Source organism: Mercenaria mercenaria, chromosome 12 (assembly GCF_021730395.1).
Source record: "Mercenaria mercenaria strain notata chromosome 12, MADL_Memer_1, whole genome shotgun sequence".
Taxonomy (NCBI): domain Eukaryota; kingdom Metazoa; phylum Mollusca; class Bivalvia; order Venerida; family Veneridae; genus Mercenaria; species Mercenaria mercenaria.
Genome location: NC_069372.1, coordinates 4,733,301 through 4,753,115, shown reverse-complemented (window position 1 = coordinate 4,753,115; position 19,815 = coordinate 4,733,301). Strand labels below are relative to the sequence as shown.

The window sequence follows — 19,815 nt, the reverse complement described above, 5'->3', positions numbered from 1 at the left end:
GCAAATCACTAAATGTTTCAAACTAACAATCTTCAATTAAAAATAATTGGCTCAAACTCCTATAGGCTGGAGACTCTATACTTGACTGGTCTTTTTGTTGAAGTTCCGGTAAGACAATGTCTTTGAATCAACAACATACGAGTCCTATCGCATAGATGCTCGGCCTCTGTCCTCTTAATTGAAGTTGCAACTCTATGATTGCTCTGACTCCTGGATGCTCAGCGCCTATATGCTATCATATGTAGCATTCAACTATCATATAGGTATATCCCCGATGCCTTGGCTGCACTTCGCCAATAACGTTGAACCGCCTATAAGCTGGAACTCTCCTACTATCGCAGTAGATTACCAAACTCTGGGTCTTTGTCTCAGCTTTCCGATGCTCAGCCTATATTTGCTATCGTCTATAGCATTCAACTACCCTTAAGTTAAAACTCCTATGCTCTGGCCCTATAGCTCGAAACATTGTTGAAATTCTGCAACTCTTCTTTTGCCTATAAACTTGAAACGTCTTTTTTTAATAATTTATCCGCCATGACATAGTAGTTGCAATAACTTCCTTATCAAGGTACTGGGATAAATCATTAGTTGAAACCTCGATGTGTCTTCTTCTATCGCTGGATACATAATGATCTCTCTGTCATCAATCTACCTATTTATACCTTAGCAGACGTGGGCTTTGATTGGTGCTATTTATAGAATGTATTCTGATTGGTCCAAATTTATACATAGTATTTTACAACGAGTACTTGCTCTGTCAAATATCCGGTTCCCTTTAACTATTGTATATGACATAATGTGTGATGCTGGGATCCAGCTATCGACATAATGAACCCAAATCAGACACAAATGACCCAATTCCTATTATTAACAGCAATTCAACAATAATTATAGCAATTACAGCATGAAAAGGGAGTCAAGCACTATCTGTGCTTATGTGTGACATTATCAATATATCAAACATACAAATTATTCTGACAGACTCATTGCCAACAAAAGTAAACACTGGCTACAACCTCTGCGTAAGTCAGCATCGAATGTAATGTATACAGGTAAAAGGTGCACGCAGACAGGCACAAGATATTACCAGTATAGTCTAGAAAAAAGCAGCTAGAAGTTAATTCTCGAGCATTTGCCTTTCATGTTATGCATCACTAAGAAGTTCATATTTAATAAAAATTGAATAAAAAAAGTAATTATATTACCTGTTCTAAGTTTGACCGTTTCCATTCCGTCAGCGACCAATCTGAAATAAATAACTGGGAAATGTTATCTAATTTCAGTGATTCACGAGTTTGAACATTAAATGTGCCTTCTAAATGGGCTTTGCTACATGCCTTTTCAACAGGATTTGGGATCATGTGGTCCTTTTAATGTATGTTTATAACAACATAATGGAAGCAGTTAGGTTAGAATGTTCGTGAGAGATGTTGAACCGCGTCCCCTCATGAACTGGACTCAATAAAAACCCAGTGTTTTACTGCGTTCTGGGCTTACAATGTCTTCTGTTAGAAGATTAACATATCCAATTTCTTAAACTTGATCAAACAATGTCCTTTGGACCGATATATAACAATGTCAGACATATTCGAAGTGATAACCGCTACACAATTTCTTCTAACTTCTTCCTAATTTTACTGAATAGATGTATGGAAACACTTGCTTGCAATGTTGCGGTGTATGTGAAACTGGAAAACATTTACACATATATCAAGCTCTTACAATGACTTAAGACATAAAAAAGTAATGTAAACAATAAATTCTACTATCACATATAACATATAGACTATTTCAGGACAAATGTCCAGCCAAATCATTGTTCAAGAATCAAATGATGTTGTGTTTTCTTTCATTTTGCACTAATAGAAAATAACATCACATACTTCAAATTTATCAAAATAATGCAAAATCCAAATATCACATTACAAGAAAATAAACCGCGTTATAAATATTCTAGTTTGTTTACCTATTCTTCAAATATATATTAAATTGGTCAACAAAAATTGTCGGTATTGCGTAAATGAAGCTTGAAACTATCTTTACGTGTAATTATCAGATATTCTCAGTCTATATTTCTCAAATTGAATATTTTTAACGTATGGCTTTCTCGTGGACGTTTTCAATACCTATATCGCAGATATTTTCTCTCTCATCGGAAATCCTTCCATTCCTACGGGTTTAGTCTTCTTTTTAGGTTTCCGACACGAAAGATTTTCCCCAAAGGAATTTTGCCACACTCATGTTTTTCACGCGGAATTTCCCCCCTGCTTGTATTCTTATAGCAAAATCCAGTTGCATTAACTATTTTCCTACGAATTACCTTGGGAGAGTGTGTCATCATATCTGTTTAGATTATCCTCAGGTAGAGCTTTTCTTATTCCTGCACCCCAGACAAGCAAAGGACAATGAATTTCATCGGGCATACCGTCTCCGTGTGCTCCTGAAATAAAACCTCTGATAAATTACAAGTGTTTATATTCTTTCCACAAGAACTAAACTATTAGTGTAGGCTATAAGCCAGATGATTGTGCACTTTTTAGAAGAGCATCCGTTTTGTTTGGTTCAGCAAGCAGTGTGTGGTAAGATGTCATTCTGATGTAGAACCCATCGCTCAGTGTACTATTAAGAGAATTGTGGACCGATTTTGCTGAAACTTTATAGGAGCTTAATTCTTAATTAAACCTTGTATCTTTTTTAGTAATTGGCCTTTTTTCATATTTTTTTGTATAAAGAATTGTATTTAAACATTTTCGCAGAAAAATACAAATTTGTAAAGATTTTTCTAAAATCAATGAACCGTGAAGCATATTTGCTTTTTTAACATATTTACACGGATTGATTATATAAACGGAACTATAAAGTTAGAAGTAAATAAAATTTAATGTATACATGTAGGCCTAATGAAAAAACTCTATATGGGAAAGAAACTTGATTTGTATACTTAATAAAACATAATGTAAATCTCGGAACCACCGATAAAATCACACAGAGAGAGTAAGTGTACTACAATAGAATTATTTCGTAAATTAATTTGCAATTTCTACTATATATAGTTAAATATATAAATTTGCGATGCTGTTTTCCTTTTTTCATATCATTGTATTATTATTTGATGCAAATTTGGGGCATAAAAATAATCAAACCCGTCTTAAAGACATTAGTTACAGGATTTAACGTTATTAAGGGGACGCATATTGCTACATTCACAGTTCATACAGCAATGCGGAAGGGGTGCATATTCAAGAAATCGATGGTGGGAAAATAAAAAACATATTCCTAAACTGATATAATATACTGATGGACACCTGTAATATTCAGTATTTTGTGGATAAGGATGTGGTACTATGAATGTAATAGGAAAACAGAGGTGTTTGTGAAAGTACATTCAACACAAAATATTAAGCTTTTGTATAAGGAAAAAACAGGTTTTTTACAATAACAGTGTTCCAAATAATGTTGAAGGGATGAGATTTTCTTTCTAACACACCAGGTTTGCTTAAACATGTAAAAATTTAACGCCACGTCAGTTCATCTCGGGATGGACGCCATATTTCTCATTGATAAAAAATGTAAACAAAAAAATCAGAGTGGGATTAGCATTGCAAGGGCATAACATGACATTCTACACAATGAATACCTTAGAACAGATATCTAAGATGCTACACAGGTCAGGCGGGTTAAATGCATAATGTCGATTACTTGAAATTCATCTTGAAAAGGTGGTTAATTTTAGTTTGTTTACATGGGTTTTAATTTTCCCACGACTTCTCGGCGATTCACTGCAAATGTATTACTGCGCCGGACGAAAGGTAACTCTAATAAACAACGGGAGACAACTTAGGTGTCAGCACGTGTACGATTTTTAAAAAAACATGTCGATGATTATAATTTCTTATCAAATAATGAATCCTATTCAGATATTCGTCTTTAATATTAGAAAATTATTAATTTCTGTGGACATTTGTCAAAAAATATTACTTAAAGTGGACTACTTTGCGCATCAAACTGGTTTCCGCTTCAGTTGTGAGGCACTTCCGTTATACTTTTGACAACAATAACAAAACACAAAATGAATCAATAAAGTCACTTATAAACCGACTGCTACTTAAATCAGTGTAAGTAAAGTTGTTGTTACAACATTATACATGTTCGTTACGTTATGAGATAAATTTTATCTTGAACTGCATAATCCATTAATTACGTTTAGATGATATTGCATTTACAACTTATTTGACCCCATTTTTTTACGTGAATGACAGCATTCTCGTGCAACTCGTGCAAACAGAGTTATGAAAAGTATGGTGGAGAATTCAAGGACAAATTATAAATGACATTAAAGTGAGGATAACTGTATATTCATCCAGTTTTGATCATTGACATTCCTGCTGTGTATTAGTAACTTTTGTGAACAAGATTAGAATGTTGCTTTTGCACATATACACATTGATTGGACCTCTCAACCAAATTTCATACCTTACTTTAGGGATTTTTAAGACAGTACATTTTCAAAAGTTTGTTGAATGTGTTTTGATATTTAAGTGCATTGTAGTTCATGAATACCAAGTTAAAAATTAATAATGGCAACATTTCTAGGCCTTTATTGTAAGCCACTAGACTTCTGTAATGATAAATGTTTAATGTATTAAGGGGAATATACTCTTTTAGTTTTGTAATGTGGCATACCTTGACCACCATATCTTTTCTTATGCACTACTTTGTAAACAAACTAAATAATGTGTTTTAGCTCACATATGCCAAATGAAAAGCAAGACAGTGAACTTATTTCACATTCTTTCTTTAAATTAGAATCTGTAGGACATTGATAAATGTTTGGACAAAGTGAAGCACTATTATTTTCGCACCAAAAAGTCTTAATTGTTGACTTTGAATGTACACAAGAAGTCTTATGTAATTCAACAATAACTTTCTTGTTTCAGTTTTTCTCATTTTTATTTTAGTGAGCAATCCTTTGTGTACTTATAACAGTTGAAACAGTATTCATTTCATTTACCAAAACCTTGTACTTTTTTGCAGGTAAATTTTATAATACCCCACCCACTTTTTTCTAATTTCAAAGTATGCGTCCCCTTAACAGTAATCAAGTCCTGTATATAAGTAAATCGATGAATGAAATACAGAAAGTATAAATAAATAAATAAATAAATAAATAAACGCCCGGAATTTCTAATAGTGTTGATATTCATAATGCAGTACATGTACTCGTAGCAACCGCGTTTAGCAGTAAATGCACGTGACAGTCGTGCGTTTTTTATTAATACAATGCAGTTAACGGAAAGGTGTTACAAACATTAAAGGGTTTCGCTCTGATAGTTCGAATTACGCATTTGGCAGATTGTTTGCACTTTCTTTAAACGCAAAGAGGCTAATTTTATAGACAATATCCTAATTGCTATCCTGATCTTGTTATTGTTTATTATAGAGATAAACATATTATTTGATTTCTATCTTGCTTTTTGTAAAGTCGGGTCTGACTTTTGTTTGTGCGTTAATCTTGTTGATTGTTGGTCTGTTGTATGATTTTCACTTCGGTTGTACTTACGTTTTATGTGTTTCTATATTGTAACTGCCACAAAAAGTGAGCGTGTTACAGCTGTCACAAAACAGTAATATTTTGAAGTTTGCAAGCATTTGCTGCCATTCTTGAATTCATTTTCAAAATGTCCAAACAATATAAACTTGTCAAAGAAGGTGAAAGTAACACCGCAAAAAGAGACATTAACTGGAAACTATGTATTTTTTGCCAAAATAAAACACTTGAACAAGTTGTATGCCCTGCAAATTCAACTCGGAATGACGTTGGTGCAGGATATAAGTATGTGGCAGAAAACATTGTTCATTTTTACGAAATGGGAGACAATCCGTTTCCAGTTGATATAATGATGCTTGATACCGGTTCTGGTCTTCAGAAAACCCTTGAAGGTAAGTCTGCTGTATGGCACAAGTCATGCCGAAATAAAATCAGCACACTTAACTTAGAAAGGCTGAAGAAAAGAAAGCAAAATGATTCTACTGAATCTGACGTGACAAATCCTATTAAAACAAGGCGTTCAACCATGTATGAAAGTAAAATAACTGACATGCAGAACGACGTTTGTATTTTTTGCGAGGAAGATAATAAGGTAGGAGTTTTGCACAAAGCCGTAAGCTCAGAACTAGACCAGAAAGTACGTGTTTGTGCGACAACCCTTCAAGATGCACATTTATTGAAAAAGCTAGCAATTGGTGATATGGTGTCAATAAAAGCAAGTTATCACAATAAATGTTTATGCAAGTTGTACAGGATGAATGAGAAAAAAAGCCAAAGTTCTGACAATGATAATGACAAGGATTTGTATGAACAGTTAGCGTTTGAGGAAATTATTGGCTATATTAAGTCATTTTTGAACAACTCTGAAATGGTCCCAGTGTTCTATCTTACTGATCTACGGAAAAGATATATTTCTAAGCTAAACGAATATGGAATAGCAGAAGGTCTTGTCCGCGCTACACGATTCAAAGACAGCATATTATCGGCATGCCCATCACTTTGTGCTTTCACACAGGGTAGAGATGTATTGCTGACGTACAGTCATGATATAGCAGACGCTATGAAATATGCATGCAACACTAGTAGCCAATTTGACCAGTTCCAGTGTGAAAAAGCTGCTGAAAAACTTCGTACAGATATTTTAGCAATGGGGCAGTCATTTGATGGTTCTTTTAAAATATCTGTACGAAGTTTTTCAGCAATGGGGCAGTCATTTGATGGTTCTTTTAGGCCTGAATGTCAGGCAAAATCTGTTCCTTCATCACTCCTAGATTTTATCAGTTTAATTTTAAACGGGTCTAGAAAGGAAGTGTCGCACACAGCTGCATGCTCTACTATTTGTCAGTTGATAGCATTCAATGTCGTCAAACACCGAGATAACAAAACTGATATAAGTAAGACATATCAGCGACATAACAGAGATAAAGAAACGCCAGTATCGGTCTATATAGCCCTTAAGATACACGCTGAAACCAGGAAACGGGGTTTAATTGATGTATTCCATGACCTTGGCCTTTGTATTTCATATCAAAGATTAATGTTTCTTTCAACTGACATTTCGAACGCTGTTTGTGACATGTACAGAGAAGACGGCGTAGTTTGCCCTCCAGGCCTGAAAAAGATTATTTTCACTACAGCTGCCGTTGACAATATCGACCATAATCCTAGTTCTGCTACGTCAACAGGTTCCTTTCATGGTACAGCAATTTCTCTAACACAACATCCCATCAGACAAAATTCTGGTATTCCTCGCTCAATTCCACTTATTACCCCTGGTACAGAATCAACACGAACTGTAAAGGATCTACCACTTACTTACAGCAATGTATTACCCAGTAAACTTCAAAACTGAGATCCTTTTGTCCCTGAAACAATACATCCTTTCACACTTGATATGCCGGACATTGGTAGATCCTTGCGAGGCGAAAACTGCTGGTTAAAACATGTTAGAGGAATTTGCCAGGACAACGCTGAAAATAGTACACTTGTGTCTTGGGCAGCATATAATGCATCAACTATAAATGATGGAAGCTGCAACATGCCTAAAACAGACAGCTACTTGCTCCCTCTCTTCACTGAAAATGTTCATTCTGTAGGAATGATTAAGCACACTATGAGTGTTGTCAAATCTACTGTCCAGTTCCTGAACCCAGAATAGACTCCAATTCTAGTTATGGATCAACCACTATTTGCAATTGCAAAGAAAATACAGTGGAATTATCCAGATGCCTTTGGGGAAAACAGGATGCTTATCATGTTTGGAGGTCTACATATAGAAATGGCCAGTTTCAGAATACTTGCCGATCTTTTACATGGCAGTGGTTGGCTAAATGTGATCATAGCATCCGAAATGGCTGAAGCTGGTGTAGCTGAATCATTTCTTAAGGTATCAAATTTAGTGAAAACAAGATATGCACACCAAGTCACGGCTGCCTCACTCTCTGTTCTACAACATAAGGCGTTTGACATATACATTGAAAGTACCCCCAAAAACGATCAGCTACCATTCAGCAAATGGTGTGAAAGCATGTCTGTTAACCACCCACAATTCAAATTTTGGTCCTTGGTACTTGAACTCGAATTGACAGTTCTTAAGTTTGTTGGGTCACTCAGAAAGGGATGCTTTAATGATTACATCCAATCATTGAGGATGATTATCCCTTGGGTGTTTGCCCTTGATCATGTAAACTATGCTAGGTGGCTTTCAGTTCATATCAAAGATATGTTAACATTGCCGATGCCGCACCCTAGTATACACCAGGAATTTTGTTCTGGGCATTTTGTAGCATACAAAAGTCGGAGAAAATTCTCAGCTATGGCTCTTGACCAAGCCCACGAACAGCTTAATGCGATGATTAAATCCGACGGCGGGGCAGTTGGCTTAACAGAAAACCCGTCCTCTCTGCGACGCTGGGTTATTTCGGGACCAGAAATTTCGAGGATGATAAAAGAGTTTGAACAAGATTCAGACATTGCGCAAGATGATCACCATGAGCATAGTAACTTCTTTCAACAGCGTTGTATGAAAGATATAAATGCGATGGTTGAAACTTTTCGTGATTTGGGGAATCCATTCATTGAGAAAAGTACAGAATTGCTGGTAATTGGGGAAAATACAATTATTGATTTTGATATTGCAAACAATTTGGAGGATATAAAACGAAAAGGGGAATACCAGTTCAGTGAATTTATTCAAACAAGATTCATTGATAGGACAAAAAGCATAATGTCTCCGTTGTCAAAAAACAGCATCCATATATTCTGTCAAAAACAAAGTTCAAAGAAGAATTCAGACAAGACAAGAGTTTTGAAAGAAGACTGTTCGCTCTTTTCTCGCCTCTATATTGCGTGCCAGTCGCGAAATGGAGACCTAGATGATTTCTTTAAGCATGAAAATCAAGCTTGGCCTCCATCATTGTCAAAACATGGAGAATGCCGCTCTGGCAACAAATGTGATCTCCTTACCTGCTTGGAAAACCTGTCTGCTACAAAGAAAAATTCTCCTACTGTAGATGCAATTATTTTTGACGGTGCTGTTGTAGTACAGATGTTGCAGCCTGTTGCATGTGGCACATTCCAAGAGTATGCTCAGAAAAGATTTATTCCCTATATTGTTCAGCAGTTGGAACATGTAAGGAGAGTAGACGTAGTATGGGACATATACACAGGAAACAGTCTTAAAGCGGACACAAGACACAATAGAGGTAGTGGCAAAAGGCGTCGGGTAGCAGCAATATCCCCTATTCCGAAAAACTGGTCTGATTTCCTTCGAGTGAACGAGAATAAAACAGAATTATTTGAGCTTTTAGGCCAAGAGCTTGTGCAAATAGAAACACAAAAGCAGATATATTCAACTAAAATGGAAACGGTGATTTGTAACAAGAATACTTCCAAAACTGATTTAGAACCTTGCAGCCAAGAAGCTGATACAAGGATTGCACTTCATGCATATGATGCGGCAAAACAGGGCTTTGAAAACATCATGATCAGAACAGTAGATACTGATGTTGTTGTAATATTGGTATCGAAACTCCACGCGATGCCTGTAAATGAGCTATGGATTGCGTTTGGTGTTAGCAAACATTTTCGTTATATACCTGCACATGAAATTGCAAACTCTCTTGGCCCATCGAAATCCAGAGCTTTACCAATATTCCACGCTTTGACAGGCTGCGACACTGTGTCTTACTTCTATGGGAAAGGTAAGAAGACAGCCTGGGATACATGGAATTTATTTCCAGCTGTAACAGAGGCATTTATTTGTCTTTCAGAGCCACAGCCAGCTGTGAGTGAGGCTATTTGCACAGACGTGGAAAGGTTTGTAGTAATGATGTACAGTAAAAAAAGTCCTGAGTTCAGAGTTGACCAAGCAAGACGGCAATTATTTTGTCAGAAGTCAAAAGCACTTGAAGATATATCCCCTTCAAGTAGTGCACTGAAGCAACACATCAAACGTGCTTCCTTTCAGGGGGGTTCTGTTTGGGGTCAGGCTCTTGTTAAAATGCCACTATTGCCAAGTCCTTCAGAGTACGGCTGGAAACTTTGTAATGAGAAATGGTGTCCAGTATGGACAACATTGCCCCAGGCCAAGGATTCGTGCTACGAACTGATACATTGTGGCTGCAAAAAAGTGTGCAAGGGACGGTGCAACTGCAAAAAAGCAAACCTTAAATGCACTGAGCTTTGTTTCTGCGAGGGAAAATGTAAGTCATAATGAAAACACTTCTTTTCGCCAGAAGACTTTTATTTCTTGGCTGCACAAGAAGACAAATATTGTACAGTATGTATTACAGAGACTGAAACTGTAACACATTAATTAGAAATGGCTGAACGAAAAATATAAGTAAAATTTGATGTAGTAACAAGCATTTACTATTTGAAGAATATCGCGCCTATGAGCCCAGAATTCCAAATAATTAAAACATTGAATGACAATAACTTTTAGAGAAAGAAATAGATAAAGAGGTTAAAAAGGGTACATGATTTGATTAATGATTTATCTACATGGCATTTAATTTCATGAAAAAATGGAGTTTATTGAAAGAAATGAAATTTTAAAACCATGAAATCATCATGTTTTCCATTTCATCAAATACGCATTAAGATTATTTTATATAGTTCCGTTTCTGTTCATTTTCCGAATACCATACACACGCATGCAAGTACTCACGCACACTAAGACACACGCGTACACATGTCGCATGCACACATGCAAGCACGCACGCACACTAGGGTGTCAGAACTCAAAATCTTTTTTGCGATTCAGACCTTTAAATCTATAAAAAGACAACAACTACAAACAAGAGGGTCATAACGGCTCTAAATCGCTCACCTGAGTTACGCTGCTTGCTTGAACAGGTTTGGTAGATGGTTATGTAAGGAAAACGTCTGTGAAATTATTTCAAAGTAGTGCATGGGTTTTATGACAAAAAATGTTGAAAAAGTGTCTATTAAATGAATACGAGCAAGTAATGCGTGTGTGTGGTGGCGACGACCGACTTTTCTCGGTGCTTCACTCTGAATTATAGCTTTGCCGGTAAAAACTTTATAAAAATTTAACCAAAAATATCTAAGTTAAACAGGGGCATAACTCTGTCCATATTCAAATCAAAGTTATGGTATTTATTTCTCCTGTTGTAGACTTTGATAGTAAATAACTATTTCAAGTTTCAAGTCAATAGCTTTGATAGTAACAGAGATATATGATTTTATCAAAAACTTTAACGAAAAATTCTAAGTTAAAAAGGGGCATAACTCTGACAAATTTCAAACCAGAGTTATGGGGATTGTTTTTCCTGGTGCAGAGTTTGATAGTAAATAACTATTTAAAGTTTCAAGTCAATAGCTTTGATAGAAACAGAGATATTTGATTTTATCAAAAACTTTAACGAAAAATTCTAAGTTAAAAAGGGGCATAACTCTGTGAAATTTCAAACCAGAGTTATGGGGATTGTTTTTCCTGGTGCAGATTTTGATAGTAAATAACTATTTCAAGTTTCAAGTCAATAGCTTTGATAGTTACAGAGATATATGACTTTATAACAAACTTTAACGAAAAATTCTAAGTTAGAAAGGGGCATAACTCTGTCAAAATTCAAACCAGAGTTATGGAGATTGTTTTTCCTGGTGCAGATTTTGATAGTTAATAACTATTTCAAGTTTCAAGTCAATAGCTTTGATAGAAACAGAGATATTTGATTTTATCAAAAACTTTATCCAAAAATTCTAAATTAAAAAGGGGCATAACTCCATCAAAATTCAAATCACAGTTATGGGGATTGTTTCTCCTGGTGTAGACTTTGATAGTAAATAAGTATTTTAAGTTTCAAATCAATAGCTTTGGTAGTAACAGAGATATTTAACTTTATAAAAAACTTTAACTACTGATTTATATTAAATTACTACTAGAAATGGAGAAAACACTTGTTCACGAACGGATGAACGGACATTTAATAACGATGTTTGTTTGCTGTAATACTGCGGTAGTCTGCGTTTACAATATTCAACGTTATTACGTAACAAAAGAAGCTTTATAAATGATAGGAAAAAAATAATTTCTATTTTAACAGTATGTTCATAGCATTTTTCCTCATATAAGTCTATTTCAAGGGCCGTAACTCGTATATATCTCAGTCAGTTTACTTTTTTTCTCACTGTGATGGTCCATATATGTGTGTTTAGTAGAGTATTTGAGCTTTTCTTACAGAAATATGCGTTAGGTGTAAGCACGGTGCGTGTGAAAATGCCGCTACCCCTGTTTTTAATGAATTCAGGGGACATAACTTTGTCCTGCCAAATCATAGCTTTAAAGAGTAGTTGTGGTTGGGTTCTACATCAGAAATTTGGAATAAAGTGTTGAAGTAACATATACAATAAAAAATTTAGCTCTTCTAAAAAGTGCACAATTCGGCCATATTTTCAGCCTTATAGCCTACACTATATCTGCTAGATCCTGCATTCAAAGTATATGAATATAAACTTTATATATTGAATAATTGCTATGTTGAATAGTATTAACCATTGTTTCAACACTGCCTACGTACTGTCATTAAGCAGTATTCCGAATATAAGATTGAACTTTACATGCAACCTTTTTTTGATGCGATTTTTTTTAAAAGCTGCATGGAGAAGCCAGAAATTACAAATATGTACCCCAGTTCGTCATGCCGTGGTCAGAAGTAAACACGTATGCTGTATTGCCGTCGTGACCGAAAAAATCCTCAAACTTTCCGACAATATCTTTTACACCTTCGTCTAGGAAAGTCACATGTTGCAGATATTCCCTGTAAAACACAAAGTCTAACTAATATTTCCCATTGTACATTAACAATTTGAAATTTATATCAAACTGACCAGCATACGACACATTATGTGTAATGACTTTATTTCATCAGGTCAATATAAGGAGCAAAACCAACATGGCCATATAAAGACACAAAAATATATAAATGGTACAGACTTGCGCAAATGTACAGTTCAGGAGTTTTTAATTCGGTAACATTATATACAACGATTGCACATATTTCCTAACCCCAAAGGATCGTTAACAAAACAATCAAACAGGAAAAGCAACATTCAAAGAAAGCAGCCGCCAATAAAAAAAGATGCTTATTTGCGTTCATGCTTACAAAGCCAAGTCTTCTGTGTAAATTTTATACTAGATCATAGACTGCGACTGCAAAAATAAGTATTGCAGCGAAAGGGAAAAAATGTAAATCAAATGTTTAAAATAAAGACAGTCTTTCAAATATTCATATAAAAAGTGTTAAAGTTTCGTTTGTTTTTCATTTGTTTAGTTATCACTATTAAATTATGTTGTTTATAATGTTGTTGTACAGATGCAGCTGATGCTTGTATGAATATTTAATTAAAAAAAAAAACAACATACATTGTACGTCAGTTAAACTGACCACAAATAAATAACATTGCTACAAAGCAGTTTTAAAACAGGATATTCTGGTAAAGGTAACGCATGTTTGTGGTGAAATGTGGTTACTTCTGCATTATAAATAGTGTCTCTACTTTGTTTTTAATACATTTATATATTGTGCACAAGTACGAATATTTTAAAGTTAGCGTTTTTTATTGCGACTGTTCTGACGGGTAAGTTTCGTACTCATTTAGAAACATTTTTAGTTCCGTACTCATTTAGAAATATTTTTAGTTTCGTATTCATTTAGAAACATTTTAAAAACTTGAGGAGATAAAATCTGGCAATAAAATTATTAAAAGCATTTTATCATACGCAATGTTAACATCGTTTTTAAGTTAGCCAAGCGTAATCTATTTTATACGCATGTTCGGTGCATTTGTGATGCATTAATATAGTTATGTGCTCTGTCTGCCGACAGTATGTCAGCCATGTCACGATGGTTTCTAGATGCACTTCATTTTTATTATCCAAATGTCTGGGACTGATTAATTTAGTCAACTCATGAAGGAGATCATAGAAAATGCACGGCGGCTTAGATCATTCCCATTGTCTTAACATATTTTGAAAAAGAAACAGTAGGACAAATGATATATAGACATAAATGTATTCATGCATATGTGAACAACATTTACCACGGAAATTAATGGGTTGATTTATTTTTATGGAGCGAAACGAAATTGTATTTTCTGTTGTATAGGCTGTTTACTAATAATCAGATATTTGACAATTTCACCGATCAGGTAGATATCTAGACTAGCCACTAGACTGATAATAAATATATTTCTACATTTTTCCCTTTTTTCTTATTCCATTTCATAGAGACAAAAGCCAGTCTATTTTAGAGATTTTCACAGAGGAATGATGTTAAAATTATCATATGATATGATATTGGACATAGGATATAGACTGGCTCAGTTCACTACATTTAATCATAAAAATGTAAAACGATATATCATAGTCTAGGTGCTAGTTTAGTAGATATTGTACTGAACTCGAAACTGAAAAAGGCTCAGGCTATTTACTCAACGTATCTTAAAAATATATGCTTTCATTTGTTTTGCTTTTTTATGTTTAACAAATTACAGTTAGAAAAACTGGATGACAACAATTTATTTTTCATATCATTTCAGTGACAGTCAAATGTTGCATAAGAGATACCCAATGTTCGGCGTTATACTGTAGCGGTGCCGACCAAAAAGGAACTTGCATTAGAGGAGCGTGTGTTTGCCGGACAGCGCAGCAATGTTGGCGAGCAAGTCAGTGCGCATGCTCACACACAATTCTTCCTGTCTGGGCTTACTGTAGGGGTGGATATTGTGTTTGTTAAAGGAACTTAGTTTAGAAATTATATTTCGTTGTTGGTTTTAACACTTCCGCCACGACTCGAATCGATTACGTGTACATTTACCCATCGTGTTTGGACCTCAAAGGTTTACATCATCTTAGAAAAATTCTTATGGATTAAACTGTATCATTTGTTCATTGAACAGTAAACTGGAAACAAAATATATTGATAATGCATGCAATATTTTCATTGAAAATGTATTGTAAAATTAGTTACTGATTAATAACATCTGTAAAAATTAATAATCTTGAATTAAAAATCCACTGAGAAGCTTTATGAATACTGGTCGAAATTTATCAAAATCTGGCCGATGTTCATGAGGTAAAATACATTATCTGCTTGACAATATCAAGGCTGGCGAGTTGAGCACGTTGAATAATGGAACAAAAAAGAAACATTTGCAATTGTATGTGGGTAAACAAAAGCATGCCTCCAACTTGACAGTACATAGTTACATTACAATATAAATGTTGGTCGGAACAGTCAGCATAAGAAGTTGCGAGATTAATTTTCGGGTGAAGTAATATTCGATTTGATAAAAGACAATACATATGATGTCATTTGTTTCCAATGTCAGACTTATGTGGTGAATTTGCCAGATATTTTCTAGGAACAGGTAATAAACAATATAGTTGTTCAGAACCTTGGTTAATGCTTATGACAAATGGCCGAGATCATATAATCGAAACTGTGTTGAAACACAGGTGTTAAGGTGGTGGATCCGAAATGACAGTCTGCAAATTACGTACTTCGTATGCGATTTCGGCAATTTCCGGCTTTTTATGGCCAACCGTTTGCGCGTTGACCTATATTTACATCCGAAGAATGCCGAATTGCCAAACGAGAATACGTAACCACACGGAAATCGCCGATACCATACGGGTCCATTACCTTAAATTATTATAAAACAAATACAAAAAGACCTGAACCGAAGACAAAATGTAAGTTTACTTACGGAGAATTTGGCCGGACTATATATCCTGCATGATCAATACCTCCAAGATGAAGGAAAAACAAAATTTTGTCCTTGTTCATTTTCTTCTTCAAATCAGCATCCGTCTTGGCGCTTTTCAAAAAGTTCTGGAAATAAATCAGTATGTAATAAGATATTTTTGCATGTTTTGTGTATCATCAATTCTTATTTAGGAGATATCCGTTGCCGAATGACCTTGAATCACTTGCCCCTCTACTGTGTGTTCTAAACCTTGCTTAGGGTGAAGAATTTTTCTTCATGAGCTGGCTTACGTAAGACCGCTAGTTCTACCCAGCCAGGTACCTGCCCGAGCCTTAAATAATTCTCTGATGGGCACCTGGTTTCTTCTTCCACCATCGAAAGCTAGAAAAAGTAACCATATGATCTAAATTGTGTCCATGTGACTTTTAATCCAACAGAAACAAAACAATTAAACACTGAATCCATTAAAAAATTAATATGAATCGCAGAAAACAGAATAAATGAAAATCAGTGATACCAATTATATATGAAATCTTGAGGGCACAAGCTTGTTACATAAAACTGCTCGATGCCCAGAAAATTGAAAAACACAGCAATTCAGTCTCTTTCAGTGGTGTTCAGCCGTGCTCTTTTAACGCCGCATTTTTTTCAGAACAAAAAGAAAAACAAGAACAAGAGCAGTCACTATTAGTGACAAATGCCCCGAGCATTTGTGCCAAGTAATTTTAAAATCCCTTCATAGATGGCATCTGTTAACCTTTGACTTCTAAGTGTGACATTGACCTTGGAGCTAAGGGTCTGGGTCTTGAGCATGGCACATCATCTCATTATGATAAATATTTATGCCAAGTTATTTCAAAATTTCTTCATGGATGGCAGAGTTATGGACCGGACACAAAACATACTATGTTAACCTTTGACCTCTAAGTGTGACCTTGAGCTTGGAGCTAGGGGTCTGGGTTTTGAGCATGACACGTCGTCTCATTATGGTGAACATGTATGCCAAGTTATTTCAAAATCCCTTTATGGATGGCAGAGTTATGGACCGGACACGAAACAGACCCTGTTTTAACCTTTGACTTCTAAGTGTGACATTGACCTTGCAGCTAGGGGTCTGGGTCTTGAGCAAGGCACATCGTCTCATTATGGTAAATATTTATGAAAAGTTATTTCAAAATCCCTTCATCGATGGGGGAATTATGGACCGGACACAAAACAAACCCTGTTAACCTTTGACCTCTAAGTATGACCTTGAGATTGGAGCTAGGGGTCTGGGTCTTGTGCACGACACGTCGTCTCATTATGCTGAACATTTATGCTGAGTTATTTCAAAATCCCTTTATGGATGGCAGAGTTACAGCCCGGCAAAGAATTTACACGGACGGACGCACAGACGGACGGACGGACGGACAGTACGATTTTAATATGCCCACCTTCGGGGACATAAAAAGGCGTTGCTAAGTCACAGTTGCCTAGTCCGCAGAGATCCTAACCATATGCAATGCAACTTTATTACCTTGGCGGACATGAAGGGACACGCATAGAATTTGAAATAGAACATGAAAGCACAGTATAGTATCTGATATAATTGAAGGGCTACAATACGGAGCTTTAATACAAATACAGGCTAAAACACACAAAAAAATTTAAAAAAACTGAGTTAAAGAATAAACAAACAATATTATGTTTTTCAAAATGCATCCCTAAGCACAAGTCTAGTTTATCCTAGTGCTAGTCAGCGTGGTAAACATAATAAAAGTATGGTACTACAGCGGTTACCAATGAATATACAATTTTGTCATTTCCAGATTTAAAGAGAAATAAAATATAGATAGCTGCTATATCATAAATAGGTAAACTTTTCCTGCGAAGATATTAATCGAGGTCTTTGACCGAGATTAATATCTTCGCAGGAAAACTCGAGATTTCACCCAACGGCATGATGTTTGCGACAATTACCTTTATAGCATAGTGTGGCAGTTTTCGTAACATCCTTCGCAGTCAGGAAGTGTACCGATAACTACGGTGTTCCGTTTGGACAATCGTGACTTTTTATTTAATACTTAACCGCGATGCACGATGGTACGATGACGAGAACGCGATGGCGCGATGGCACGATGATGAAACAACGATGGTACGATGGTGAAAACGCGATGGTGCGATGGTACGATGGTGAAATGTTGATGTAATCTCGGGTTTTCATCATCGTACCATCGAGTTTTCACCATCGCACCACCGTGCCATCGCGTTTTCACCATCGTGCCATCGCGTTATCACCATCGTACCATCGCGTTTTCACCATCGTGCCATCGCGTTATCACCTTCGTACCATCGCGGTTTCACCATCGTACCATCGCGTTTTCACATCGTACCATCGCGGTTTCAACATCGTACCATCGCGTTTTCACCATTGTACCATCGCCTTCCGGTTAGAAATGCGTAGTTCCGTGCACATGTATTTTTGTCAACAATAGATGAATGTATCTCAATGAAATTTACCATTTAGATTATGCTGTTTTGCAAAATGTTTTACAAAATGTTTAGTGATCAGTTCATTAAAACTGTGTAAAATCTTCAAGGCCATGTCCTTTGTATTTTATGTATGCATGAAAGTAAATAAAAAGCTGGGTGTAATAGTCATATGATATTATTCAAACTGCTTATGGCATGTAGAAGGTACATAGTGCAATGTGAAAATGAGATTGTATCAAGCCTGTATTTTACTGACACATACTGTACCACTGCACATGACCACCGTAAGGCGATAGTACGATGGTGAAAATGTGATAGTACGATGGTGATAACGCGATGGTACGATGGTGAAACCGCGTTGGTACGATGGTGATACCGCGATGGCACGATGGTGAAAACGCGATGGTACGATGATGATAACGCGATGGCACGATGGTGAAAACGCGATGGCACAATGGTGAAAACGCGATGGTACGATGTTGAAACCGCGATGGAACGATGGTGAAAACGCGATGGTACGATGGTGAAAACGCGAATGCACGATGGTACGATGATGAAAACGCGATGGTACGATGGTGAAAACGCGATGGCACGATGGTACGATGATGAAAACCCGATATTACACCGACATTTCACCATCGTACCATCGCACCATCGCGATTTCATCATCGTGCCATCGCGTTTTCACCATCGTACCATCGTTGTTTCATCATCGTGCCATCGCGTTTCGTCATCGTACCATCGTGCATCGCGGTTTAGGATTCAATAAAAGTCAAGATTGTCCAAACGGAACACCGTAGATAACAGAAAACTGTATTGATGAAATAACGGTATAGAAGTAATTGTGATGACAAAATAAATTATAACAGTACAGTTTTCCCCCAAAAGTATGGCGATATATTTCGGCATAGTTTTTTTTTGCTCTCAAACAAACGGTCATATATCATATAGGGCTACCAGTGGGGAACTCTTGTTTATGAAAAGTCTACATCATTTTGGATAAAAAAGAAATAGTGTTTCCATGCGACAAAACAGTTAAAGGACCGATACGAGTGCATTATCGCAAACATCATGCCGTTGGTGAAATCTCGGGTTTCCTGCGAAGATATTAATCTCGATTAATATCTTCGCAGGAAGTTTTATAACCTCTTTGTGATATAGCAGTTACTTATATTTTATTTCTTACACTATGCTATTGTCCGTAAGTATTGACCTGGCACTTATTAATCTTCGCCAATATTTTCGGGCGTTTTCGTTAAATTACGCTATATTAGTATCCTGAAAGTATCCATATTACTAAAGTAACATGTAATTTTAAAAGCTAATCGATGACACGTGTCTGACTTTCATGCACGTTACCACGGGTTCGAAATCACTTACTAAATAGATCTCTTCTTTTTTCAATTATTGTACTTTAATGTTATCGTTCACATTATTTTATGAATTTTAGTTGTTTTCTCTTGTTGTACTTTTTTTTGGAACGCTGGCGACAGGTAATTTGTCTTTTTTTATCTAAGATACTTTTAAAACAATTTTATTCCACTTTTTTACAACGGAAATAT

At 35.9% G+C, this 19,815-nt stretch overlaps 1 protein-coding gene and 1 long non-coding RNA gene across 5 annotated transcripts in view; one reads left to right on the top strand and one right to left on the bottom strand.

The window, feature by feature from the left end:
- Positions 1-19,815, bottom strand: part of LOC123533722 (GPI ethanolamine phosphate transferase 1-like) — a 67,230-nt gene that overhangs the window by 27,763 nt on the left and 19,652 nt on the right. For all 4 annotated transcript variants that reach the window (XM_053519014.1, XM_053519013.1, XM_053519015.1 and 1 more), the window contains exons 6-9: positions 15,782-15,906; positions 12,701-12,831; positions 2,321-2,440; positions 1,206-1,246 (exon numbers count right to left, since the gene is read on the bottom strand). In XM_053519014.1, the coding sequence (XP_053374989.1) occupies positions 1,206-1,246; positions 2,321-2,440; positions 12,701-12,831; positions 15,782-15,906 (417 nt within the window). The remainder of the gene's footprint in view (positions 1-1,205; positions 1,247-2,320; positions 2,441-12,700; positions 12,832-15,781; positions 15,907-19,815) is intronic.
- Positions 13,587-15,102, top strand: LOC123533723 (uncharacterized). The gene is made up of 2 exons (XR_006682863.2): positions 13,587-13,651; positions 14,612-15,102. It is a non-coding gene; the product is annotated as an uncharacterized LOC123533723 (long non-coding RNA).